The 27,316-nt window shown below is 39.0% G+C and overlaps 1 protein-coding gene across 1 annotated transcript in view; it reads left to right on the top strand.

Moving 5' to 3' along the window:
• Window positions 1-27,316, top strand: part of Pla2g4a (phospholipase A2 group IVA) — a 142,787-nt gene that overhangs the window by 21,246 nt on the left and 94,225 nt on the right. Inside the window, exons 2-3 of the mRNA XM_048356438.1 lie at window positions 3,879-3,978; window positions 24,509-24,590. Of these exons, the coding sequence (XP_048212395.1) occupies window positions 3,946-3,978; window positions 24,509-24,590 (115 nt within the window). The 5' untranslated portion in view covers window positions 3,879-3,945. The remainder of the gene's footprint in view (window positions 1-3,878; window positions 3,979-24,508; window positions 24,591-27,316) is intronic.

Raw genomic sequence — 27,316 nt, 5'->3', positions numbered from 1 at the left:
CTCTCTGAATTTTCTTCACTTAGCACATAAACATGACAATACTGAGTAATGCTACCCATCAGATAACTATCCATCAATCGTATGCCTACCTTGAACCTGCTGTAGTCTATGCACTGTACTTTTCATAAGAAACAACTCTATGAAGGATATAAGGAGTGCCAATCACATTATGCATCTTTAGTTCCCTCTGCAAAGGCAGCCATTGTATATGTAGACAATGAAAGGACTAAAGAAGTCAAAGTGCACAAGGGAGGAAGTGGATGAAACCTTCTCTGAAGGTCACACAAAGCTTCTCTGAGGGAGTGACATTCAAGCTGAGTCTTGAAGAGTAGATCAGACATAGCTAGGGGCTAAGAGCCATCTCCAAGGCCCTGCATGATCTTCCCTTGCCTGTTTGTTCAACCACATTATAAACCACTTTTGCTTTTGGTTAACATTACCAGCCACCTGTTTCCTCTCACGTTCTCCAACCTCCTGCCTGAGTTATATTTCAAACATAGTGACTCCCTCTCTACCCTCCTTCTTTATAATCTCTGAGCCTAGTCTCAGACTATTTTTTTCTGCCTTTTAAGTGTTTCTATCATTTTAGAACTGTATATTGTTGCATATGTGATTACTATTGTTTCATGTATGACTTGGATTATTTGCTTCCTGATTACCTTCTGGGAAGAGAAAGCTCTTGAGAGGGGAAAGAAGTCAGTACATCACCTTGCTTCATTATACCCTGTAATGAATAATAAGTGTCATACAGAAATATAGTATTTCAATGTTTGCTGAATAAATGAGTGGATAGGAGATGAAGGTTAGAAGAGGTAGGTTATAGCCTTGAAACAGAGAGAACAACAAACATAGGAAGAAAAAAAGAAAACCAGAATAATTAAAACATAGAAAAGGGGCTGGGAATATGGCCTAGTGACAAGAGTGCTTGCCTCCTATACATGAAGCCCTGGGTTCGATTCCCCAGCACCACCTATATAGAAAACAGCCAGAAGTGGCATTGTGGCTCAAGTGGCAGAGTGCTAGCCTTGAGCAAAAAGAAGCCAGGGACAGTGCTCAGGCCCTGAGTCCAAGCCCAGGACTGGCAAAATAATAATAATAATAATAATAATAATAATAATAATAATAAAATAAACAAAACCCCCAAAACAAACAAAACATAGAAAAGAGAATGTAGTTCAGTGTGAAGGCCTTTGTTGCCATAGTATTATTATATTGTGGTACAGAAAGGTTGTTCAGCTTTGGTTCGTAGTCGATAGGCATGCAAACCATAATTTGTGGATCCTATTGATTTTTTCTATAAGAATAGGAATACAAGAAAATATTTCTTCACATAAAAAGGATTCCCTTCCAATGAAAGATGTTATTAATCACAGAAAGTGTTACTTCTTTGGGTCAATAGTGACTATTGAAAACTAAGCTGGTTTGGTTTTTATATAAAGTGGATTTCTCGCCACTTTATATTTATTAAAGATAGCAGTTCTGCATTATTCCCTCCTGCATTCTGGATAGTTAGAAAAAATGTCTTTGTTGAATGAACTAACAGACCTTTACATTAATGTAAGTTACTGTTTGTGAATGGAATGGCTATATAAATGGCTTATGGAACTCCATTAGGTATAGAGTCTGTAGAATTACAGTATTGTATTATACACCTATCTGATTCACTATTTGGCCTCAAGCATCTTGCATAGTATAAAGTATATTATACACAATTGTTTGTTGTATGACAAATAGATAAAAGTTTCCTGCTTTCTATAACAATAATTATAATAGATTGTACATCTTTCAACAAAATGTACATTGCTATTAATGAATCCATGCGATCTGTTTTGAAAAGAAAGACTTGCATGCATTGGTTATCTAGATATCTTTAGTTATTATTAGCTTGTTTAATCCTTGGTATGCTAATTCAGATATAGTTCCTTCAGGTGCTGAAGCCTTAATGGTGTTGTTCAGGCTTTGTCCTACTGGTTCATGGACATTGGTATTTCCTGAGAAGGAACATATATCTCCTAGGGACCAGCCCAATATGGCAACTAAATGGTTCTAGGTACCTGAGCTCTGTGTTGCCCATCATAAGATTGGAAAGATTTATATTTGGATACCACTTCTTGGCTAGAGGTAGATGGTGAGAACAAGGCAGGTGATTCTGATAATGTGCTTTATATAAGACTATATTCCACCTGAAGTTCTAAAGTATTTTCTGTGTTGTGACCTGGGAAATGATGTAGGCATCCTTTGACTTAATTAGCATTAGCCATAATGGCAGGTCTAAATATTATCAAGCATTTTAAATAAGATATAATAAAAATAGCTTAGAAAGTCTGATGAGAAGTGCCAAATAGTTATGACTGTTTCACTTGATATAAGATGTGTGAATCTACGTTTTTCTTCATTACAATTTGAAGTGCAAATGCCAGAGTTATCACTTACCTTACTTTTTCCTGTTTTGTTTTTCCCTTTTTGCCAGTCCTGGGGCTTCAACTCAGGGTCTAGGCAGTGTTCCTGAGATTTTTTTTTTTTCCTCAAGGCTAGCACTCTACCCACTTGAACCACAGTGCCACTTCCAGGTTTTTCTGAGTAATTTGTCGGAGATAAGAATCTCATACCTTTTCCTGCCAGGGTTGGCTTCAAACAGCAGTCATCAAATCTCAGCCAGAGAAGCTAGGATTGTAGGTGTGAGCCACTGGCACTGGGCTTGCCTGTATTATTTTATACTGTTATCCCTTCCATTCAAGGAGTTGTTTCCACAGTACTTGGATGCTAGTCCTATAGTATACTGCAACAGAAAATGAATGATCATATTTGTGAACTAGCAATACATTAGCCCACACCAGCCCATACCAGTGTTGATTAGCAGTCTGCAAGGGTGCTATAGTTTGAATACCACTCATGCTGAAGTTTAATCCCCATTGTGAGGTATAACAGGGAGGAGACTACACAGGACAGGAGAAGTCTTTGTGAATGAATTCAGAGTAGGTAAAGTCTTTACAATGGTCCCTTCCTGATTTAAATCCTTCTGAGAGGAGTCAGAGAGACCAGAAGATACCCCTTCTCCTATCCACCCCACACATGCAAGCTCTTTGACTCTTGCTTTGGGATGCCATAATATCTCAGACTATTAGCAGATAAAGAAGGCCATTAACAGGTATGGTTTTCAATTTTGGGTAAGAACCACGAATCAAAATGAAATCTTTATGATTTATCCAGCCTTAAGTATTTTTCTTTAATCATAAAATTCACTAGTACAGGAAATATAAAAGAGATGGCTGAGGATGAATATTGTATAACTTTTAAGCGAATGGAAAATGAACTTTCTCTGGCTAGATTAACTGTTTTACTGTTACTGAAATAGAAAGTTGTTCTTTTAAATATTTTTATTTAACTGTGGCCAATATAAACTTAAGCCTTAGAATGAAATTTAAAAAATTCTATCATGCCATTGTAACATGAATGCATTAAAAAAAATTCTGAAATGAAACTAGATAAATTGATATATTTTTCTTTTCATATTATAAATTTGAAAAAAAACTAACATGTACTCTTAAATTATAAACAATAAAAAACCACTTTTCATTTCTTATCATTTTAATTCATGGCTCTTGAAATATTTGGCAAGTGAAAAGAGAAAACTGCCGTTTCCTAGTCATTACAGAATAAATTTGAACAAATAAATGTGCAAATGAAGCACTGCTATCAAGTATGTTTACCCTTTCCCTAAGTCATTGTGTTTCTAGTCATTCATTTACAAAGTCAGGGAGCTCAGTTCACCTGTTCCCCTTCCATAGACTTTCACTTTCTAAGCTGCACACCCGTCATCATTTAAACCTTGGAACTGTATCCAAGTAAGGCTAACAATGGTGATGTTTATCTTTCAGGGTTTCAAGAAGCTAGAGTGCCAGAGAAGACCTTTGAAGTGTGAAAATTCCTGAAGCTGAAACCAAAATGTCATTTATAGATCCTTATCAGCACATTATAGTAAGTCATTTACTGTTCATGTGTTCTCTCTGGGAAAGGAGCAATGCATTTTTGTGTATGTGTACTGCTGCTGTTGCTAGTCAGGTAAAACTTGAACAGTTCCTTTGGTTTGTTATTCTACCTGCTATATGGGAATTTGATCATGAGATACAGAGAAGCCACATTTTGAGAGGTCAGATCGGGAGTCTTTATTAGAAAGCCAGTAGCCGTGAGAGAACACGTGTCCCCCCAAAACCTGCAGTCTTGAGTATATTTACTACTGTTAGGAAACTGAGCCATGAGGCTAGTAAAGAAAGAGCAGAAAACCATCTCAACAAACCTTATCAACTCTACTGGAGAGAAGAGGGACGCCATGGTGACCTGAGGAGAGTCAGGAGACATGAGGAATGAGGTATAGGGCCTAAATAGGGTCATGGTCAGGGCAGTGTCACAAGGAGGTAGAAAGTTCAAAGAATCTCAGGAGTTCATGGTACAGGTCTGCCAGGTCCAGTTACCTGTTGTCCAAGTCGTGTCCTCCCGCACCCCCCATCCCTGGCTTTTTAGAATTCAGACCTATCACCTATCACCTGGGGGTGGGGGTGGAGTTTCACCTCTAAGAGTTTTTCCAAAGTTCCCAACATCCAACAAGATGCCAAGATGGCACCAGTTAGTGCCAGTATACAAATTTCATACTCAAACCCTTAATGTGGTAAATTATACTATAGTGAATAATAAAGCTAAGTCATATCTTCTATTTATCATTGTAGATTTCCAGACAAAAAGGAATTCAAAGAGAAAAAATTTCCAAAACATCTATAGGAATACTGAACAATAAAAAATAAATGTGACTAGAACTTAGCCATCATTTGAATGTGCAGTTATACCCTTCACATAATTTGGATAAAAGAAGATAAATGAGTATCTGAGTTTAGGGTGATGTTTTTGCATTCATTTCCAAGGCCATTAATTCTGTAATCTTTCCTTAGTGAGAAAGCTTTAAACAAACTCCTATGGTTGGTTGGCTTTTGAGTCAAGACTTGAGTAATTCAAATTTTAGTAATTGAATATAATTTTCCAAACTTCATTAGAGATATGCATTCTTTCTTTTGATAAAAAATTAAAAAAATCCTCTCTGAGTTTTAACATGAGATTCATATTTATATAGACTATAAGCAGTTTTTAATGGATCTTCTCAGTTTACTTTTTTATTTTCTTCTGTTTTCTTATTACTAGTATTCTTTTGAAAATTTTTCTTTTTGACTCTTTCTTAAATTGAGAGCATATATAGCAAGTATAATGTCTAAATCTTAATTGTTAAACTTTCTTTAGTTTTACATTTGCATTCTATTTGTGAAATTCTCACTCAGACAAAAATATTCATCCTAAACCTTACATAGTGGTTCATGCCTTCAATCCCAGCTGTTTTGTAGGTGGAACAAGTGAGAAGCCAGCCTGAGCAAAGACAATTTAACACTGTCTTAAAATAAATAAAAACAAAATAGCTAGGGTTATAGCTCAAGAGACTGAGAATGAAAGAGGATGGAAGAAATTCAGTAGGGCAGAACACAAACCTGTGATTTCTAGACAAGTGCTTTGTCACTGGAACCACACCTCTAGTCTTTTTATTCTAGCTGTTTTTGAGATATGATCTTGATTTTGCCTGGCCAGTTTGGCCCATGACCAATCTATTTATATTCCTTGCTATACCCGGGATGACAGGCACATATAATAATATCGGCTTTTTTTTTTGTTGTTGAGATTGGGTCTCAGAGTTTTTCCTCTGCCTGCCCTCAAACCATGATCCTCTCACTGTCTCTTGAGTAGCTAGAAATACAGGTGTGAGCCACCAATATTTGCTAGGTTCTTCTTGTAATATATATTTTGTACTTAAAATGTGTTTGAAAATCAGAGACTATTTAAAAGTCAAACTACATGGAATATTTTAAGGCTCAATACTAGTATCTTTGTTTTCAGTTGTTGTTACCAACATTAAGTCTTGGCTAGAGGTATTTTTCAAAATATGTAAGCCTTTATGCTCAACACAAACCAATATTAGCAACAAGGGAAGATGGGAAAAATCAAGCTAGCTAATTAGTAATAAGTGCTGATGTCAGAAAAGCAGAAACATTTTGGTTGTCTGCAGGTACATGAGATTAGGCCATACTTAGGGTGCAGGGACAGGGGTTCATAGGCAGCAAGCTCCTACTTTCACTGGTGCCAGCTTTTAAAGAAGGTGATAGGATTGTCATTGGTGACTCACTCCTCTAATCCTAGCTAAGTAGGAGGATGAGATCATGAGATCTGAGGATCACAGTTCAAAGCCAGCCAAGGCAAGTAATTCTGTGAGATGCTTATCTCAAATTAACTACTAAAAGCTAAAGTGGAGCTATGGCTTAAGTGGTAGAATGCTATCCTTGAGAGAAAAAAAAATTAAAGGAACAGTGCTCAGGCCCTGAGTTCAAGCTCCAGTAAAACCATGCGCGTGCACGCATGTGCATACATGCACGTATGCACAAACACCGTAGTAGAAAATTATGTATATGTGATGGAATTATTTACAATTTTTCTAGATTCGGTTGTTTTCCAACCTTAAAGATAAAGATATTTGTGCATTTAGAATTTGTAAAAAGGTTTTTTTTTTTTTTTTTAATCAGGGCGGCATCAAGTTTATAAGGAGAGATGACGTATAAAATAATGATGAAAATTTCTACCTTTTTACTCTGCAAATAAGAGTCATATCTTTGGAGTAACATGATCCACAATGAATCCTACCCCCTACTAGCAATGGAGAGCCACTGACCACATTTACAGAAAGTGAGGCTGGCCTCCCATTACAGACAGCTGGCAACATTAGAATGTCAGCATGACTTCCGGCTATAATACAAAGGTCTTCTAAAAATGTCATTGTAGGATGACTGGAAGTTTTACCCAAAATATAAAAAGGTATTATTCCAGTAAAATAGGAAAAACACCACCACTCCTGGGTAAGCAATCAAAGAACCAGTGTTTCTATGGTGGTTCAAGTGTTACAAGTTACATGCTCATGAGGTCTGGGACTCTGCCACTTGGAAAGAAAGTGTGAATTGTACCTTCTGTGTATGCCTGGCAGGGCTTTTATGAATAATAAATTGCCATGTCCACAAGGTTAGTGTTTCTGAAGCTTAGCAAAGTGTTCCCAGAGAAATCAGAAAATAGGGTACTATTACTGGGAAATTACACATTTAAAAATAGCTAAACTGAACTAAATGCCTATAGCCCACACCTGTAATCCCAGCTACTCAGAGGCTGGGATCTGAAGACTGTGGTACAATGCCAGCCTGGGCAGAAAAATCTGTGAGACTCTTATCTCCAAATAATTAATCAAATAGCCAGAAATAGAGCTGTGGCTTAAAGTGGTAGAGTGCTAGCCTTGTACACATAAAACTCAAAGGCAGTGCCTAGGCCATGAGTTTAAGCCCCACAACTGGCTCTCACACACATGCACACACGTGCATACACACACACACACGAATGCGCACATATGCACATGTACTCCCCCCCACATGGCTAAGTTCTGATTTCAAAGTCACAGAAATGTACACCAATTGATTATGAATTTATAGTAGTTTATTTTCTGTGTGTGCTACTGCCATCTAAAACAATGAAAGAAGAGAGAGGCTGATACATTAGAGTTCATTAGAAAACACAATCAACAGGGGGTATTAATGAATGAATTGTTTTCAAGGGATTGGTTCATCCAATCTGAGACTGAGAAGTCACGTATATGGCCTTTTCAAGCTGGAGGCTCAAGAAAGCTGCTATATATTTCAGTACTTCTCTAAAGGCCTGAAAACCGGGAGAATAAGTGGTATAAATCTAGGACAGGATGTACTGAGATGTTTCAGCTCAACTAGTGAAGTAGGACATAGAGGGTAAATTCTTCCTTCCTCTGACTTCAGTTTATTCGAATCCCCTCAAAAGATTGTGTGGCCTTCAACCACTTTGGAGGATAGCCTACTGAATTCAATTCCAATGCTAACTCAATCTCAAACCTACATTGCTCATTCAAGTGAACACATCTACCCTTTCTTTGATTCTAGCCATCCCCTTTCACCTCCTTTTTTTTGGAGATAAAAGCAGACAAATTTCAGCTAATATTCTCATTTCTGCTTCCTTACTACAGAGCATAGACTGAAATACTTCCTAGGTCAACAACTTTGTCTTTCAGTTCCCAAGTTTCCATTTCATTCTATATAAAATCTTCTCAGTCATCTTTTTTTTTTGTGGTTTTCATTTGCATATGGTAATGTTTTAAGATGACTTTCAATTCCTGAAGCATTGAAAACATAGTGTAGCTACTCTGTGGACCCATCTGTTCTTGTGATTGTTGAGATTTGTCTTTACTCTTGGTGTCAGTGATTAATAGTCTTTAATTTTGTGCTGAGTATAATAGCTAAAAAGTGTCTATAGAAATGATCCTTTAGGAGGAACTTCATTAGTGTCTCTTAGGCTCCTGAGAAAACTAACATTTTGGGGACACATTTTCTAGATAGTTTGAGTAACATTGAAATGGGTTGTCTGTATGTGAAAGGACTGCTCATATTTGTGTCTATGTTATAGACTAAACTTCTTAAAGCTTTTTAAAAAGTAACACCTTAGGGCTGGGAATATGGCCTAGTGGCAAGAGTGCTTGCCTCCTATACATGAAGCCCTGGGTTCAATTCCCCAGCACCACATATATAGAAAATGGCCAGAAGTGGCATTGTGGCTCAAGTGGCAGAGTGCTAGCCTTGAGCAAAAAGAAGCCAGGGACAGTGCTCAGGCCCTGAGTCCAAGGCCCAGGACTGGCAAAAAAAAAAAAAGTAACACCTTAAGGAAGTGGTGGTGTGGCTCAGGTGGTAGAGTGCTAGCCTTGAGCACAAAGAGGCTTATGATCAGTGCTCAGGCCCTGAGTTCAAGCCCACAATTGATTAAAAAAAGTAATAAAAAGTAACACATTAATTGTGCATACTAGTAGAATTTGCTGTGATATTTTCACATTTGTTTTTATCCGATTATCCTTTTGCTACCTTCCTCCATTTCCTAGCAACCTTCTCAGTCTTTAGTAGTCACTATTCAGGTCATATTTTGTTTTATTTTTGTTTATTTTTTAATTACCACCAGAGAAATTGCACTGAAATCCTAGTTCTGATGCTAAGCATTTGTGTGACTGTTTCATTTTAGGTACTGCAATAATATTATAATTATTATAAATACTCTAACTTCACTGTCGTCGCTGTATCTTTAAATGAGTATTTTAGAACCAGACTGATACTATCACATATCTCTTTATACTGTTTTTGTTGCTCTAGGAGTTACTGATTTTGACTAAGGAAGGACCTAAATTTTTTCTTGCAGTAGAGGCATACCTATAATCCAAGCATTCAGAAGGCTGAGACAGGATTGTGAGTTTGAGGCTAATCTAGACTCTCAGTGAGAATCTATCTCTTAAAAGCAATTATTATGGTTAATGTATACTCTGTATTTATATTTAGAAGACACACATATTTACAGATTTGATCTTTTTACTTATAGTACAAGTGACAAGTGTCTTGCTTAAGGAAGAAAAGAGTATCATGGATTTTCCTGTCAGGGCTGTCTTTGAACTTCTACCCTCATATTTCAGTCTCCTGAGTTGCTTAGGATTATAGATGTGAACTACCAGTGCCCAGAATCAAGTCATATTTCTGATTAGGATTTTTTTTAACCTATGCTGGACATAACAAACTCTGTTAGTAGGGTACGCATTAGGTACATTAAAATAAACTGTGCAAAACAGCCAAACCACCTTTGAGAACATTAGCTATAGTGTCATATTATAAATACATAATGTTGTCATTCCTTTAAAAAGCAGGAAAATAATAATGTAATGCCTATGCATGTTACTTATATTAGAATGAAATTTCATGTCAGAAAGTGAAACTCATAATAAGTAAACAGAAAAAGTCCCATGATTTAGACATAAGAGCAATGTGACAAAATTCCTTTAAAATCAGTTCTGAGATCTGTTTGAATCCACATGTTTTTGATTATAGTGCTAATGATCTCTGGCCTCAGAAATAGGATTCCGTAGTCCCTATCATATTAATAGTCTTTGATTTTGGTTAATATTAGGTAATGACAGTTGAGTAAAGACAAACAGTATTTTCATGCAGACTCTACCTTTTCTTCCAACAAGAGTGTTTGATGATTTTTTCCTTTGGTTCTTGTTAACAGTATAATTCTAAACAAGCAAATAACAAAATTTATTTTATACACAGTATTTTTTCAATGCTAATCATTTTGATTAAAGATAGCAATATAATTTGCTAGGATAAACTTCATACACAGTTGTTTTCCCAATGCTTGGTAAATTTTAATTATGAATAGAAAATAGGATTTTGGTTTACACTGTAAAAAAGATCATGGTAAAAACAGATACTCAGAGTAAGGCAATACTACACCTGTGGACAGGGCTTAATCTTTGTGACTAAGTCAGTGAAATAGATTTAGATTTGACATCTCTATAGAAATAGGGCATCTTACATTGCCAGCTACCACCTAGTGCTATCCTGATTCATTGGTTTCCCCTGGGGAACACTGGATGTGCATTCAGTGACATGGGGGTATCCCTGTGCCATTAGTTCAAGTCACCTTTCCAAGTTGGAACCTAGCCCAGCTAGGGTACTCTGCAATGACACTGGCTTCAGGAAACATAGCAAGGGTTTCTTAATAATTACTTATTGAAAGTGAACACTTTTCTCAATAATTCATATTATAATCACTTGATACTGGCTTATTAATTCTGATAGCCATAAAAAAGAAATGGCCAAAGAATTTTGTCATTCTTGTTTTGAAAATAGTTTATAGGTAACCTGAAAAGTTGTGATGCTTCCAAAGTTTGCTTAGGAAAATTGAGAGAAGTGATGGACAGCACTGGAATATTTCATTCATTCTAGTTAAGGAGGCAGAACTAAGGCCGATGGATGAGTACAGATTCAAAAAAAGACCAATTATTAGGCTTTTAGATAGATCAAGTATAAGCATCTCTGGTCATTCAGATGCACTGAATTTTTAAGGCATATTCAAATACACTGAGTTTATTTCTATTAAAGTTACTGGTATGGTTTTATTGTCTCTGTGTTTAAGTAAGGAATGTAGAAAGAATAAAGGTTCAGGGAACAGTAAGACTAGAATCTAATGAAATTATCCCTTTTTATAATCTGTGAATTGCTAGGAAATCATTTAGCTTTCAGAATCTCACTCTACTGGTGTTTAAATAATAAGAATATTATTTCTAGTGATGTTATTATTTGTGACATTTATTATTATTTATAGCAATAGCTCATTATTATAAATAACAGGGCATTGGGAAGATTAAATGAGATCTAGCATCTAGTAGAATAAATAATATGTGATTTAAAAAATATATGTCAATCATTATTCTGTACATACTATTATTAAAACATTTGACCAGAGAATATACTTGTATAAATATTTGTTAGATTTATAATTAAGGACTCCAGTTTCGAGAGTGTTAGTATAAATGCTATCTGTAGGAAAGTGATTGACTTGCATATTATTAATCTTAGCTCCTGCAACATCACTAAAACTGCTTATTCCAGGAGCACTTTAAAATAGATTAGGTTTGCTACATTGATAATAATGCCATCTGGGAACAATGAGAATCTTTTATTTCTTTCCAATCTATGTACTTTTTCTTTTTTTGTCATATTATATTAGCTAGAGTTTCCAGCACAGCGTTGAAAAAGTGTAATGCTTCTGATCTTTGCATTGGGGTTAACATTCACTGTAGGGTTTTTTTGTTTGATTTTGGCAGGTAGGAGGCTTGAACGCTGGGTCTCACACTCTTGCTTCTTTTCCTTGCCTCATGACTCATGCTCTACCACCTGAGCTATACCTCCAGAAGACTTTTTTTTTCTGATTAGTGGAGTCTCAAGGATGTTTTGTGTGGGATGGCTTCAAGTAGCATTTGTCTCAGACTTCTGAAGAGCTAGGATTATAGACATGAGCCACCAATGCCTACTTAGCTGTAGGCTTTTTAAAGATATACTTTATCTAGGTGAAGAAGTTTCTTTTTATCCTTAGTTTATTGAAAGTTTTTTTTTTTATTAATCATGAGTGGATGTTGAATTTGGTCAAGTGCTTTTTATGCACTTAGGAGTACAGTTAGTTACCTGATTCTCTTTTTTAGCTTATTAGAGAATGTATTATCAATTTGAATGACATGTATTTGAATTTTAATGTATATCTGGGATAAAGTCCAACTTACTCGTAGTGTATGACTTTTTGTTTGTTTGTTGTTGTTCTTAAGGCTTGATCTCAGGGTCTGGGCATTGTTCCTGAGCATGATTTCCTCAAGACTAGAGCTCTACTACTTTGAGCCACAGCTCCAATTCTGGTTTGTTTTACTTATTTATTTATCTTTGAGTGATTCATTGGAAATAAGAGTCTCACGGTGACTTTTCTGCCCAAGCCGGCTTTGAACCCAGATCCTCAGATCTCACCCTCCTGAATAGCTAGGATTCCAGACATGATCCACTGGCACCCAGCTGTATGAGCCTTTTTATGCCTTGGTGGAAATCGGTTTGCTAGTATTGTGTTGAATAGTTTCACATCTATGCTTGTGAATAATACTAGTCTGTAATCTTTGGTTGTAATGTCTTTGGTTTTAGAATTAGGGTAGTGTTAGCCTCTGACAGTGAGTTAAGAAGAATTTCCTCTGCTTCTCTGTCCTAGAAAATTATAGAGCATCTAATTAAATGTTTGGGAGAACTTACCAGTGAATATATTGCTGTTAATTCACAAATTTTGATAAGTTTTATCTCATTTTCATTTCATTTCAGATGATGAAAAATTTCTCTTGATACTTCATTAATTAATTGATGCTATTTAGAATTTGTTGGTTCATCTTTATGCATTTGGGGATTTTCTAGTTTTCTTTCTGCTCTTGATTTATATAATTCTATTGCATTCTCAGCACAGACATTGTGTGGTTTTTATTTAAATTTTTTTTTTTTTTTTTGGAGGGAGCAGTATCAAGGCTTGTACTCAGGGCCTGATGATTGCTAGGAATGTGTTCTGCCCTTATGCCCACTCCCAGTCTTTTTACTTTTAGTTATTGTTTAGGCACTGTCTCACTTTTCTTACCTGGCTGGTCTGGACTAAGGTCGTCCTATTATAGCTCCTGAATATCTAGGATGACAGGTACAGATGCCACACTTACCCAGTTACATTTATTGAGATGGGGGGGGGGGTCTCACTAACTTTTTGCCCAGTATGGATATGAACCTCTCAGTTGATGTTGCTGTCACCTTCTGGGAAGTTGGGATTAAAAGAATGAGTCACTATGTCTGGTCTGTTTTTATAAAAAGTGTTTAAGATTTGGTTTATGGCCTAGAAATGATGTATCTTGGTGAATATTCTCTGTGAGGTTGGGAAGGTGTATTTTGCTGTCAGATGAAGTAGTCTATAAAACATGTCCCATTATCATAAATAATGCTCTTCATTCCTGATTGTTTTTCTTGCTATAATGTTTGTTCTGCCTGAAATATAGCAACTTCTGGCTTACTTTTGATTAATGTTAGCATGGTATCATTCTCCATTTCTTCACATTTAAAGTGGACTTCTTGTAGATAATACATATAATTAGTTATTATTTTTTGTTCTCTGACAATATCTTTGAATTAATTTGTGATATTGATCCTTAATTGACTTTATATATACTTGGATAAATATCTACTGCATTTTTTACCTTTTTATGTTTGTTGCCCATATAATTTGTTCCTATTTCATTTCTACTGCATTTTTTAAAAATTTTAATTTTAATTGAGGATTTATTGAAAATGACATTTTTTTCTTTTTTCTTTCCTCTTAGTTTATCAAGTGCAACTTTCTCCTACATTTAAAAGTGCTTGTCCTAGAGGTTGAAATTAGTTTTTAATTAATGTGAGTTTGCCTTTTGTGTGTGTGCAAGTCCTAAGGCTTGTACTCAGGGCCAGAGTACTACTGTTCCTGAGATTTTTTGCTCAAGGCTAGTGCTCTACCACTTGAGTCACAGCTCCACTTTGTGTGTGTGTGTGTGTGTGTGTGTGTGTGTGTGTGTGTGTGTTTAACTGGAGATATGAGTCTCACAGACTTCCCTGCTCTGGCTGTCTTTGAACCGCTTTCCTCAGACTTCAAACTTCTCAGTATCTGAGATTATAAATGTGAGACACCAGCACTTGGCTGTGAGTACTTTTAAACTGCACTATGTAATATCAGCATCCAATAAGCAAAATGCATCTAATTCTCCCCTTTTATTAGGCTTTATTATTGTTGCTATTCATTTTAGTTACATGTATAAGCATGTATGTATATGTATACATATGTGAATAATATATTTTTGTTGTTATTAGGTTGAATAAATGTGATCTGTTAGACAAAGTTATATATTTATTTTGCCTTTATTTATTTTCTAACATTTTTTGTTTCTTTTGTATAGATCTGAATTTTTATCTGTAACATTTTCTTCTTTCTCTTGAGACATCTTTTTAACATTACTTATAAGACAGATTTAATGACAACACATTCTCCTAAGTTTTGTTTGCCTTAGAAAATCTATTCTTCTTTACCTTTGAAATTAATTTTATAAGATACAGAATTCTATACTTTTTTCCTCTGAGCTTTTAATTTATCTCTATTCCTGTTTTGTTTATATGGTTATTACTGAAGATACTTTGGATATAATTCTTGATCTTTGCTTTTTTTTCTTTATAAGATTTTTTTTAAATTTCTTTATTGTCAAAGTGATGTACAGAAAGGTTACAGTTTCATAGTAAGGCAGTGAGTACATTTCTTATCCAACTTGTTACCTCCTCCCTCATTTTCCCCTGTCCCCCTCACCCATTTCCCTCTTTCCCCTATGAGTTGGTTTATGTAATGGGGTCCCACCAAGAGGGGACCACAATGTAATGGAATTTGAGGGGGTGGGAATCCCCCATCTCTCCAAGAGTCCACCACTCAGAGACAGTCTCAAATAAAAAGATGGATTTATTGGGGGAAAAAAAGTATACTGACTGGCCAGGGTCATGAAAAAGCAGGCTGGCTGGCTAGGGCTGCAGCCCAGGATTGGGAGCTGGGATGGCCGCCCCAGGCCATGCTCGGGTGGGGTTATAAAGGCAAACACCACATGGTGGAGCCTGCCACACACAGGTGGCCAATGAGGTTACAACACTTACAGAGCATGCCAGGTCACATGTAGGTGGCCAATGGAGTTACAGTCTACCTCATAGCAACTGTTTGAACCAACCTATCATTTTAGTTAGACTTGGTGCACAGATGTGGTGGGGCTCACATGATGCCAGTGGATACACCTACTCAGGGAAGGGCACAGGTTTAACCTTGAATGTTCCACTACTCAGATGGTCAGGCAGTTTACACGATCTTATAGAGGCAAAGGGGAACTTCCCTGGATAGGGCGGGGGAGATCTTAGTGAAGAGGAAGTTGGCTTCTGCTTTCTTTAACTAATCTGAGATAGAGTCAGTCTGACACCCCTTAACAGCCCATGATGGCACCGGCCAGATCTGACCTCCATATTACAATTTACACTATATAGTTTTGTAAATATTGCTGTTGCATTGGTTTGTCTTTTTATCCTTTGTCTCTCGATTTAATATTCCTTTTCCCTTCCCTACTTCCAATACATGTATATACAATATCCAGGGTACTAACCAGATATAATCTATAGTTTTATTGTGTTTTATACTAATACTTATACTAATACTAATACTAATACTTGGCTTAAAAGAGTTGGTGGTTAATAGAAATGTCCAAAGAAATTTTATTCTCCTTGCTGACTGGCTCATTATTTACATGGTAATTTGTATACATTATATTTGGCTGTTCGGGTTTTTTTTTTTGTCAGTCATGGGGCTTGAACCCAGTGCACTTGGGTGCTATACCTGAGTTATTTTGCTCAAGCTTAGCACTACAACACTTTGATACACAGCTCCACTTCCAGTTTTTTAGCAGTTACCTGGAGATAAGAATCTCACAGACTTTCCGGTGTAGGGTGGCTTTGAACTCTGATCCTCAGATCTCAGCCTCCTGAGTTGCTAGGATTACAGCTACTGGCTCACTGGGGTATTTTGTTTTATTTTATTTTTAAGTTTTTATTATAAAACAGTGTTGTGCCAAGTTGCAAGACCACCCCCAAGAAGACCACCGAGATTCAGACACTCCGAAATGCAAAAGCAAGGCAAGGCTTTATTTAACGAGCTGCCAACTCGGGCCTCGTCCTACCCACCGACACAGCGGAGGTTAGGAGGAAGCCCCGAGCTGTGATTACACAGGGCTTATAAAGGCAAAGAACAAGGTTACAACAATCAGCTGTGCAAGCAAGATTAGAACACAGGTACAAATCCGATTGGCTCGGGGTTCGATTCTAAAATGGGGTTCACGTGGTGGGGCCTGACTTCAAAGTCTGGCACCTCATTTCCCCCTTTTTCTTTTTGGTACCTTGGGAGCCAATCATGGCTCCATTCTGTCCATTTCAATGGCTTGCATGTCTAGGGGATGATATAGAGGTAAGGCATGGGCCAGTAGGACCCAATGTAGTAACCAAAGGGCCTGTCACCATTTCTTACAAGAATATTCTCTGTACCTCTGTTCTGCATGTCTCTAGTTTATCCTGCCTCATCTTCCCAAAAACAACTCTGGTCCCTTGATTTTAAAGGGGGGCTGATGGGTGAAGATCATCCATCTTCTGTAACTTCTTCAGGCTGACTCAGGGGCGTAGACCTTACCTAGCCAGGAACCTATAACCTTAGTCTCAGTCTTGAGGCGAAGGCAAAGCGGCTGAGTTGGGTGCTTGGAGACCTCCCATGTTCCATCACGGTAGTTGTCATCCAGGGCAAAGGGGTCAGCTGGCCTGGCGTGGAAGCAATGAACCAAAGTGGCGATGCCGTCTAGGGTTCCTTCCACCGTGGTTCTTAGGATTTCAGTCCCCTGGTCTGAATAAATGGGGGGTAGGGACAGAAGCAGAATCATATCTTTTAGAGTCCAATTCATTTTCTCTAGCTGTCCTGCACTCTGGGGTCTATAAGCACAATGCAATTTCCAATCCGTCCCCAGTACTGCAGCTATTCCCTGACTTACTTTTGAGACAAAAGCCTGTCCGTTGTCTGACCCAATGGTGGATGGGAAGCCATACCTGGGTAGGATTTCTTCCAGGATCTTCTTAGCCACTACATTCGCAGTCTCATGCTTTGTTGGATAGACTTCAACCCATCCTGAAAAGGTGTCTACAAAAACTAGCAAATATTTGTAATTTCTGTGAAATCTACTTCCCAATACACGCCTGGCCTATTCCCACAGAGGCGAGCTCCTTTAGTAATCTGTTGATTGGGGGCATTGGTAAGCTGACAGATCTTGCAATTTTTAACAATATACCTTTGCAGGCCTTTAACAGATCTCAATAAGGACACAATCTCAGGTCTACAAGCTTTCTTTACTAAACAGATGTATGAGCTTAAAATTCTCACTGCCAGTCAGGGCTTTGAGTAAATGCGGGGGGTGAGATTTTAATCTATCCTCTCATTTGACAAACTTACCCTTACCAACCACTATCACAGATGACTGGCAAATTCCTGCCCAGTAGACAGACATGGGCATTGGAAAGGCATGCTTATGAACTATTCTTCTAGGACTTCCCGGCTTTAACTTTTGAAAGGCCAACAGTAGTGACTCTAGGATCTGACACCATCTCTGCCATCCAAGCAGTGGCTTACTGCCTCTGGATGCTCCATCACTTTTGTCCCAGGAGGAGTGACTTTCGACTTGGACTCAGGGCCTGAGTGCTGTCCCTCAGCTCTCCAGCTCAAGACTAGCACCGTACCACTTTTGAGCTCCACACTACTCCGTTCCCAGCACTCTGCTGGCTGATTAGAGAAGTCTCTCACAGGGACCTTTCTTTGCCTGGGCTGGCTTCGAACCGCAGATTCAGATCAATGAGTCTTATAAGGGGCCACTTTACTCCAATTATAAGCAACAAGGTGGTCCACACAGAAGTAGTTTTTAAGCATGCTCTCTTACCTGGAACTTATTAAGGGTCAGTATTAGATCTTGACAAACTTGTAGGAATCACCTGTGCTTCTCTGTGGGCCTGCTGGAAACTGTTACAAAAAAACCTACAAAGAAGCTGGAATGGCAATTAAACATTTTGGTAGCCATAATTCTCCTTTTCTCACTTTGCAATAATTATTTAGGACAATTTTACTTCCAAATTTCTTCCAAAAGGCTACAAAAATAAAACAATTAATACAAAAGGAGGAAAATGCACAGGCCTAAGAAAAGCTACGAGTTGGAGATCACCCAAGCTGGCCCACAACCTCCTACAAGGGTGCAGAAGGAATGGACCCGAGTTGGCCCACAACCTCCTGCAAGGAGTGGACCCGAGTTGGCCCACAACCGCCTGCAAGGGTGCAGAAGGAGTGGACCCGAGTTACGAGTTGGAGATCTCCCAAGTTGGCCCACAACCTCCTGCCAGGGTACAGGAGGAGTGGACCCAAGTTGGCCCACAACCTCCTGCCAGATAAGCAGAAGGAGCAGACCCAAGTACAAGGTGGGCGGGTTGAGTCTCGTTTAGGAGGCCCTCCTGGTCAGTTCCAGCCAAAAACCAAACTGACTCGCGCCCTGCAAGCAAAAGCAAAACAGACAAACAGACAAATTACAGGACAAGACAAATGAACAGCGCTGTTTTCTTACCTTCGGAGTCTGGGATCTCGGGGTCTCTGGGGCTATCCCGGACGAAACCCCAAATGTTGTGCCAAGTTGCAAGACCACCCCCAAGAAGACCACCGAGATTCAGACACTCCGAAATGCAAAAGCAAGGCAAGACTTTATTTAACGAGCTGCCAACTCGGGCCTCGTCCTACCCACCGACACAGCGGAGGTTAGGAGGAAGCCCCGAGCTGTGATTACACAGGGCTTATAAAGGCAAAGAACAAGGTTACAACAATCAGCTGTGCAAGCAAGATTAGAACACAGGTACAAATCCGATTGGCTCGGGGTTCGATTCTAAAATGGGGTTCACGTGGTGGGGCCTGACTTCAAAGTCTGGCACCTCATTTCCCCCTTTTTCTTTTTGGTACCTTGGGAGCCAATCATGGCTCCATTCTGTCCATTTCAATGGCTTGCATGTCTAGGGGATGATATAGAGGTAAGGCATGGGCCAGTAGGGCCAAAAGTAGTATCCGAAAATAACTCTGGTCCCTCGGTTTTAAAGGGGGGCTGATGGGTGAAGATCATCCATCTTCTGTAATTTCTTCAGGCTGACTCAGGGGCGTTGACCTTACCTAGCCAGGAACCTATAACCTTAGTCTACTTTACCAAGGGACTGCAGGATTCACCTCACTTTGGAGTGAGCTGCCAAAATAGTAAGGAAAGAAGGCAAAAAGAAAATTATAACAATATTCAGTCTAACTTTCTTTTCTTGAGGCGAAGGCGAAGCGGCTGAGTTGGGTGCTTGGAGACCTCCCATGTTCCACCACGGTAGTTGTTATCCAGGGCAAAGGGGTCAGCTGGCCTGGCGTGGAAGCAATGAACCCAAGTGGCGATGCCATCTAGGGTTCCTTCCACCGTGGTTCTTAGGATTTCAGTCCCCTGGTCTGAATAAATGGGGGGTAGGGACAGAAGCAGAATCATATCTTTTAGAGTCCAATTCATTTTCTCTACCTGTCCTGCACTCTGGGGTCTATAAGCACAATGCAATTTCCAATCCGTCCCCAGTGCTGCAGCTATTCCCTGACTTACTTTTGAGACGAAAGCCTGTCCGTTGTCTGACCCAATGGTGGATGGGAAGCCATACCTGGGTAGGATTTCTTCCAGGATCTTCTTAGCCACTACATTCGCAGTCTCATGCTTTGTTGGATAGGCTTCAACCCATCCTGAAAAGGTGTCTACAAAAACTAGCAAATATTTGTAATTTCTGTGAAATCTACTTCCCAATACACACCTGGCCTATTCCCACAGAGGCGAGCTCCTTTAGTAATCTGTTGATTGGGGGCATTGGCAAGCTGACAGGCCTTTAACAGATCTCAATAAGGACACAATCTCAGGTCTACAAGCTTTCTTTACTAAACAGATGTATGAGCTTAAAATTCTCACTGCCAGTCAGGGCTTTGAGTAAATGCGGGGGGTGAGATTTTAATCTATCCTCTCATTTGACAAACTTACCCTTACTAACCACTATCACAGATGACTGGTAAATTCCTGCCCAGTAGACAGACATGGGCATTGGAAAGGCATGCTTATGAACTATTCTTCTAGGACTTCCCGGCTTTAACTTTTGAAAGGCCAACAGTAGTGACTCTAGGATCTGATACCATCTCTGCCATCCAAGCAGTGGCTTACTGCCTCTGGATGCTCCATCACTTTTGTCCCAGGAGGAGTGACTTTCCACTGGACTTGGACTCAGGGCCTAAGTGCTGTCCCTCAGCTCTCCAGCTCAAGACTAGCACCGTACCACTTTTGAGCTCCACACCACTCCGTTCCCAGCACTCTGCTGGCTGATTAGAGACAAGTCTCTCACAGGGACCTTTCTTTGCCCGGGCTGGCTTCGAACCGCAGATTCAGATCAATGAGTCTTATAAGGGGCCACTTTACTCCAATTATAAGCAACAAGGTGGTCCACATAGAAGTAGTTTTTAAGCATGCTCTCTTACCTGGAACTTATTAAGGGTCAGTATTAGATCTTGACAAACTTGTAGGAATCACCTGTGCTTCTCTGTGGGCCTGCTGGAAACTGTTACAAAAAACCTACAAAGAAGCTGGAATGGCAATTAAAACATTTTGGTTAAGACAAAAACCTTTAGCAAATGATTTTAGCATTCTCCAGCCTCATTTTCCAGGGCTTGATAGTTTTAGTAAAACATTTTTAGTCTTAGTAAAACATTTTAGTGCACCAAACAATTTTCTGCTTAAGAAGGCTGGGTGGGGGTCCCCCCAGAGTTCTTTTTGTGGACACTCACACTCTGATTGTGAACCATCGCCTGTACATCTTTCCAGTGAGCTAAAGTCAAGTACACAAAAATGAGCTATCGCCTTAACCTCCCTCCAGTGAGCTAGGATCAAGTCTAGGGGGCTAGATGGAGGTCCTCAAGATAGAACGTTATCCATAGCTCTGATCAGATGTAATACAAAAGGAGGAAAACACACAGGCCTAAGAAAAGCTACGAGTTGGAGATCTCCCAAGCTGGCCCACAACCTCCTACAAGGGTGCAGAAGGAATGGACCCGAGTTGGCCCACAACCTCCTGCAAGGAGGAGTGGACCCGAGTTGGCCCACAACCTCCTGCAAGGGTGCAGAAGGAGTGGACCCGAGTTGGCCCACAACCTCCTGCAAGGGTGCAGAAGGAGTGGACCCGAGTTACGAGTTGGAGATCTCCCAAGTTGGCCCACAACCTCCTGCCAGGGTACAGGAGGAGTGGACCCAAGTTGGCCCACAACCTCCTGCCAGATAAGCAGAAGGAGCAGACCCAAGTACAAGGTGGGCGGGTTGAGTCTCGTTTAGGAGGCCCTCCTGGTCAGTTCCGGCCAAAAACCAAACTGACTCGCGCCCTACAAGTATAAGCAAAAGCAAAACAGACAAGCAGACAAATTACAGGACAAGACAAATGAACAGTGCTGTTTTCTTACCTTCGGAGTCTGGGATCTCGGGGTCTCTGGGGCTATCCCGGACGAGCCCCCAAATGTTGTGCCAAGTTGCAAGACCACCACCGAGATTCAGACACTCCGAAATGCAAAAGCAAGGCAAGGCTTTATTTAACGAGCTGCCAACTCGGGCCTCGTCCTACCCACCGACACAGCGGAGGTTAGGAGGAAGCCCCGAGCTGTGATTACACAGGGCTTATAAAGGCAAAGAACAAGGTTACAACAATCAGCTGTGCAAGCAAGATTAGAACACAGGTACAAATCCGATTGGCTCGGGGTTCGATTCTAAAATGGGGTTCACGTGGTGGGGCCTGACTTCAAAGTCTGGCACCTCAACTGATGTACAGAGAGGTTACAGTTTCATACGTTAGTCATTGGATACATTTCTTGTACTGTTTGTTACCTTGTCCCTCATACCCCCCTCCTCCCTCCCCCTTACCCTTTCCCCCCCTGAGGTGTTCAGTTCACATACACCAAACAGTTTTGCAAGTATTGCTTTTGTTGTTGTTTCTCTTTTTTTACCCTGTGTCTCTCAATTTTGGTATTCCTTTTCAATTTCCTAGTTCTATTACCAGTATACATGGTTTCCAATATACTCAGATAAGATTACAGAGATAGTGTAGATACAATCACAAGAAGGTGATACAAGAACATCATCAATAGTAGAAGCTACAGATACACATGGAATGTTGAAAGTAGTTACAACTGTGATATAACAATCATTTCCATAAAATGGAGTTCATTTCACTTAGCATCATCTTATGTGATCATAAGGGTATAGTTATTGGGCTCTTGTGATCCTCCGCTGTGACTTGCCTAAACCTGTGCTAATTATTCCCAATAAGGGAGACCATAGAGTCCATGTTTCTTTGGGTCTGGCTCACTTCACTTAGTATAATTTTTTCCAAGTCCTTCCATTTCCTTACAAATGGGGCAATGTCATTCTTTCTGATAGAGGCATAAAATTCCATTGTGTATATGTACCACATTTTCCTGATCCATTCGTCTACGGAGGGGCATCTGGGTTGGTTCCTCACTGGGGTATTTTAAAGTAGAAATATTTAACATAAAACCTTTATGAGCTTTATATAGTATATATATTTCAATGGAGAAATGTTTAAATCTTATCTTAATTAGCAATAATTAACATGAAACTTGTACTTTTGAAAACAATTCATGCTGATATTTTATCTATGTTGAATAGCATTTTGATTATTCATAACTTTTAGATGTTGAAGTTATTTCTTTTTGAAAATAAAATTGAATAAGAATCATCTTTAAAGTTGCCAGTTTTTTCTATTTAATGCAAGTTATACTCAACATCAATGACTTACTTCTATGCTGTTATGAATCTGAATATTAATTACTAGATCAATAGAGTGATTGTTTCAGAAGTTTCTGAGTGCTGTACAACTTTTATCTTTATATCCCATTATTGCTAGCCCTTATTGATCCTACTTATAATGATTTTTATGACTTTTTGCTCTTGGATTGTCAATGCTTACTTTACTTACTGTGTAGTATAGCCTTTAACTTATCCTCTTGTTAGTCAGTTGCAGAATTTTTTCAACTATTGTGAAAGCTTACTAAAATAAAGTCTGGTGGGTTCTGCTAAGATGAAGAGAAACAAAATACCCAATCAGGTTCTGGTGGATCATGCTTGTAAACCTAGATATTAAGGTGGCTGAGATCTGAACATCATAGTTTAAAGCTATCAGACAGGAAAGTCCATGAGACTCTTATCTTCAATTATCTGCCAAAAAGCTAGAAATGGAGATGTGACTTAAATTCTGTGCTAGAGTGCTAGTTTTGAACAAAAAAAGCTGAGGAACACTATGTAGGCCCTGAGAATAAGCCAAGGACTGGCATTAAGTAAAAAAGAAAAGCTGCAAAAGCTTAAAACTTTTTTTTTGCCATCTTTTGTTTTGTTTTGTTTTTGCCAGTCCTGGGGCTTGAACTTGGGACCTGAGCACTGTCCCTGGCTTCTTTTTGCTCAAGGCTAGCACTCTCCCACTTGAGCCACAGCCCCACTTCTGGCTGTTCTCTATGTATGTGGTGCTGAGGAACTGAATCCAGGGCTTCATGTGTACAAGACAAGCACTCTTGCCCTAGACCATATTCCTAGCTTTTGCCATCTTTTTAGTTGCTTCTGAGACTGTAAGTTTTGGCTTCCTCACTGGTTTTAGTGAGTGGTGTTGTTTGATATCTGATTTTTGTTTAGGCTGAGATATTTAATAACGCCTTCCATCTGTTACTATTTATTATATACATGCAATTATTAGGATAACAGAAACTCCTAGCATGGATGATTGTGGTTTATAATAAATACATTGATGCCAATATGAGTACTTTCAGGGTAATTGCCTTGAGTCCAAAGTATTTTGACAACTTCCCTAGAAGTTGTCCTGTAGAAAACAAAAACAAAAACAAAAACAACTTTTGATTAATATTGAGCAACAACAACAACAAAAAAAACAAACACAGCTGAATGATGCAAACTTGGTGCTCTGGGCTCACCTTTCTAAACCCTGGCTTCCTAGTCAGCTGGTACAAAGGCTGATTGCTCCTCGAGTACATGTAGCTTTGCTTTACATTTTCCCATTAGTTCTTGTTAAGTCTAACAGCAAAGAAGTTCTCATAGTTAAGCTGTAGAAACATTTTAAAGAATGATCTAAACTTTTAATGAACTGCAGGCAGACGGAAAAGAGTACAGAGGGGACAGATCTTAACATCAAAGAATGTTTCTGGTATGTGTTTACTTATTTTCAACTAGAATGCTTTTGCTGGTTTAAATGAAACAATGAGATTCTATTCTGTTAAGTTCATTTTGTTCTATTTCTAGGTGGAGCACCAGTACTCCCATAAATTCACAGTGGTGGTATTACGAGCCACCAAAGTGACAAAGGGGACTTTTGGTGACATGCGTAAGTATCTTGTTATTATTATTATTTTGGTTTTGCAAATACTAAACTGTGGATCATTGTTCATTTGCTTGAATTACTTGATTAGCCAGAAGCTTTTCCTTTCTTAAATGTGATCGACTGTGATGATTTGAACATTTTTTAACCTGGTTCTCTGTGAGAATAGTCTTTACATTACCTGAGCGCACCTGTAGTCAGACAAAATGACTGATGACATAGAGGTCTCTGGAATTCAAAGTTCTGTTTCATTCTGTCAGGAAAGAGGGCTGAGTCAAGACTTCAAACATGTGCTTCTGTAAGGTATTGTGCTTAGAGGATTAGCAACTTCAGTGTGTATAATTCCCACACTAGTGTGGATGTTTGTTATGTGTGGGATAGCTATAGAAACTGGCCAAGGATCTTCTGGAAAGATGTGAACTGCAGCCCAAAGATAATGTTGAAATAATTCATTGGTAGGATCCTACTTGGTGCCTTCAAAAGCAATTTTCCCTGTTAATCATACAATTCAAATGATTAGGCACATCGAAGTTGGGAGAAAAGGAGAAATAAATATATGATAGTGAATTTGGTGCAGTTTATGATTTTGTCCAAAAAAGGAGACTGTTCAGTTTAGTCCTCTGAACAAGTTTTGAAGAAAGAACAAAAGTGTAAATGATCATTGTGAGAAGTAGAGAATACTTTCCTACAATAAGATAGACAAAGAGCCTGTGTTGTTTTACCTCTGTCATTATACCACGGTCATCAAAGAAGACTTCAGATACCAGATATGGGGTTTTTCTCTCCCCAGCAAGTGCAGCAGACTCCAGCTGGGTGCCTTCTAATTCATTTTGGTTTCGAAACCCTTCTAGATATTTTATCTGATTCTACTCCCTCTACCATCTGAAATCAGTTTCAAGTCCTAGGTTATCACCCCAACTTCCCTAAACCACTTATTGGGTTCCATTAATTTGTTGGAGCAGCTCAAAGAACTCAGAGGAACATTTACTTATATTTAGAGGATGTTAGAAAGTGTATTGGTGAAGCAATGTGTAGAGTGAAGTACAGGGTGTAGGAGACAACATTTTCATACCTTCTTCTTTAAGTGTCACTCACCCAGATCCTCTTCTTGTTCAGTTATCCTGAAATGCTGAGAATCTTGTCTTTTGGGTATTTGTGGAGACTCGAGTTCATACCTGATGGTATCAGACTGAGTGGGGACAGCCAGTCTTGTCTGCCTGCTCCAGCACTCTTCTAGGCCTCTCTGGGCAGCATTCCTCCCTCCAGGGTATGGGTGAGAAGGCTGCTAAGTCGCTGTGTAACTAAGAGGGCAGGTTACAGAATTTCTGTATGGTGCTCCAGGACACAAAGATGAGGAAAGATTAGACATTTGGTAACCTACCTTGAAGAAGAGACATTGTAGATTTTGTGACTTGCCTTGGAGAAAGGGTCTTGAGCCAAAGGATGTGGTCAAAGATACTCTATGCTGATACCACACTTACCAAAGTGACCTCAAAAGAAGAATCTCCCCCCACCCCCCAGGAGGGGGTGGGCAAGAAGTCTCTCACAGGGAAATCATCATGTTCAGAGGCAGCACTGGTCTGAAGAAATTCAAGATTTAGGTTGGTTTTTCTTAGTGTATGTCTGTAACAGCAAGAATTTGATAGCCTGTTAGTGATTAGTAAGTCCTATGTTAGAGTTTTCACTGAAAATCTTCTGGTCATAGTATAATAAATACTCAGAATATTAAAAATGTTGGAGGAGAGGGTAGCAAATCATTTTCTTAAAGGAATAAGAAAGTCAAGCTTGTCAAAATATGAAGTCTCCAATAGCAAGAGAAACCTTTGATTTTAAGAAAACAAAGAATGTGAGCTCTACAGCCAAGTCCTCACTGAGTGTAGAATAGAGTTCAGTAACAGGGTAGACATCAGAAATAAGAATGGAAGTTGGAATCGGAGAGATATGAGTGGGAACACTGCCAATGTCTGTTATTATTTTTTAATTAAATTAAGTTAATTAATTTTTTAATTTGCCAGTCCTGGGCCTTGGACTCAGGACCTACGCACTGTCCCTAGCTTCCTTTTGCTCAAGGCTAGCACTCTGCCACTTGAGCCACAGCGCCACTTCTGGCCATTTTCTGTATATGTGGTGCTGGGGAATCGAACCCAGGGCTTCATGTATATGAGACAAGCTCTCTTGCCACTAGGCCATATTCCCAGCCCGCCAATGTCTTTTAAACTGTTGTGAATTAAAGCATGGTATTCTACATTATGGATGTTAGTCTGTCCATCTAATCACTATTACCAGTGTTAGATTTTCTTATTTATTACCTTTGATGATTCATTATTTTAACTGGCAATTCTCTGGGAGAAAAGCTTCCATGAATGAGAACCTATAATAAAACCTACTGTAAAGGCTTGAATTTCTCATATCCTCAAGAAAAAGCCTTACAAGGTTTGTAAGGTCTTAAAACCCACCTAACAGGTTGTACTATCAGTTGAAAAGACCACTCTTTATTGTACTTAACACTGTGCCAATTATTAGCCAGGTATGCAAAAGATTGACCTAATTTGACTTTTAAAATATAGTAATTATGTTTTAGGCAAAGCAGAGGGGACTTTTGTGTAGAGACAGTGGCTGTCACAATGCTTATAATGCTTTGTTCCAAAAGCAGCTCAGACTCTGTACTGTTCTTTCGAACTGGTGTGGATAGGAGTCAAAGCTGGGATCCCATTCACAGGCCTTAGACACTT

Source organism: Perognathus longimembris, chromosome 11, assembly GCF_023159225.1.
Source record: "Perognathus longimembris pacificus isolate PPM17 chromosome 11, ASM2315922v1, whole genome shotgun sequence".
Lineage (NCBI taxonomy): Eukaryota > Metazoa > Chordata > Mammalia > Rodentia > Heteromyidae > Perognathus > Perognathus longimembris.
This window is presented reverse-complemented; position numbering and strand designations above follow the sequence as displayed.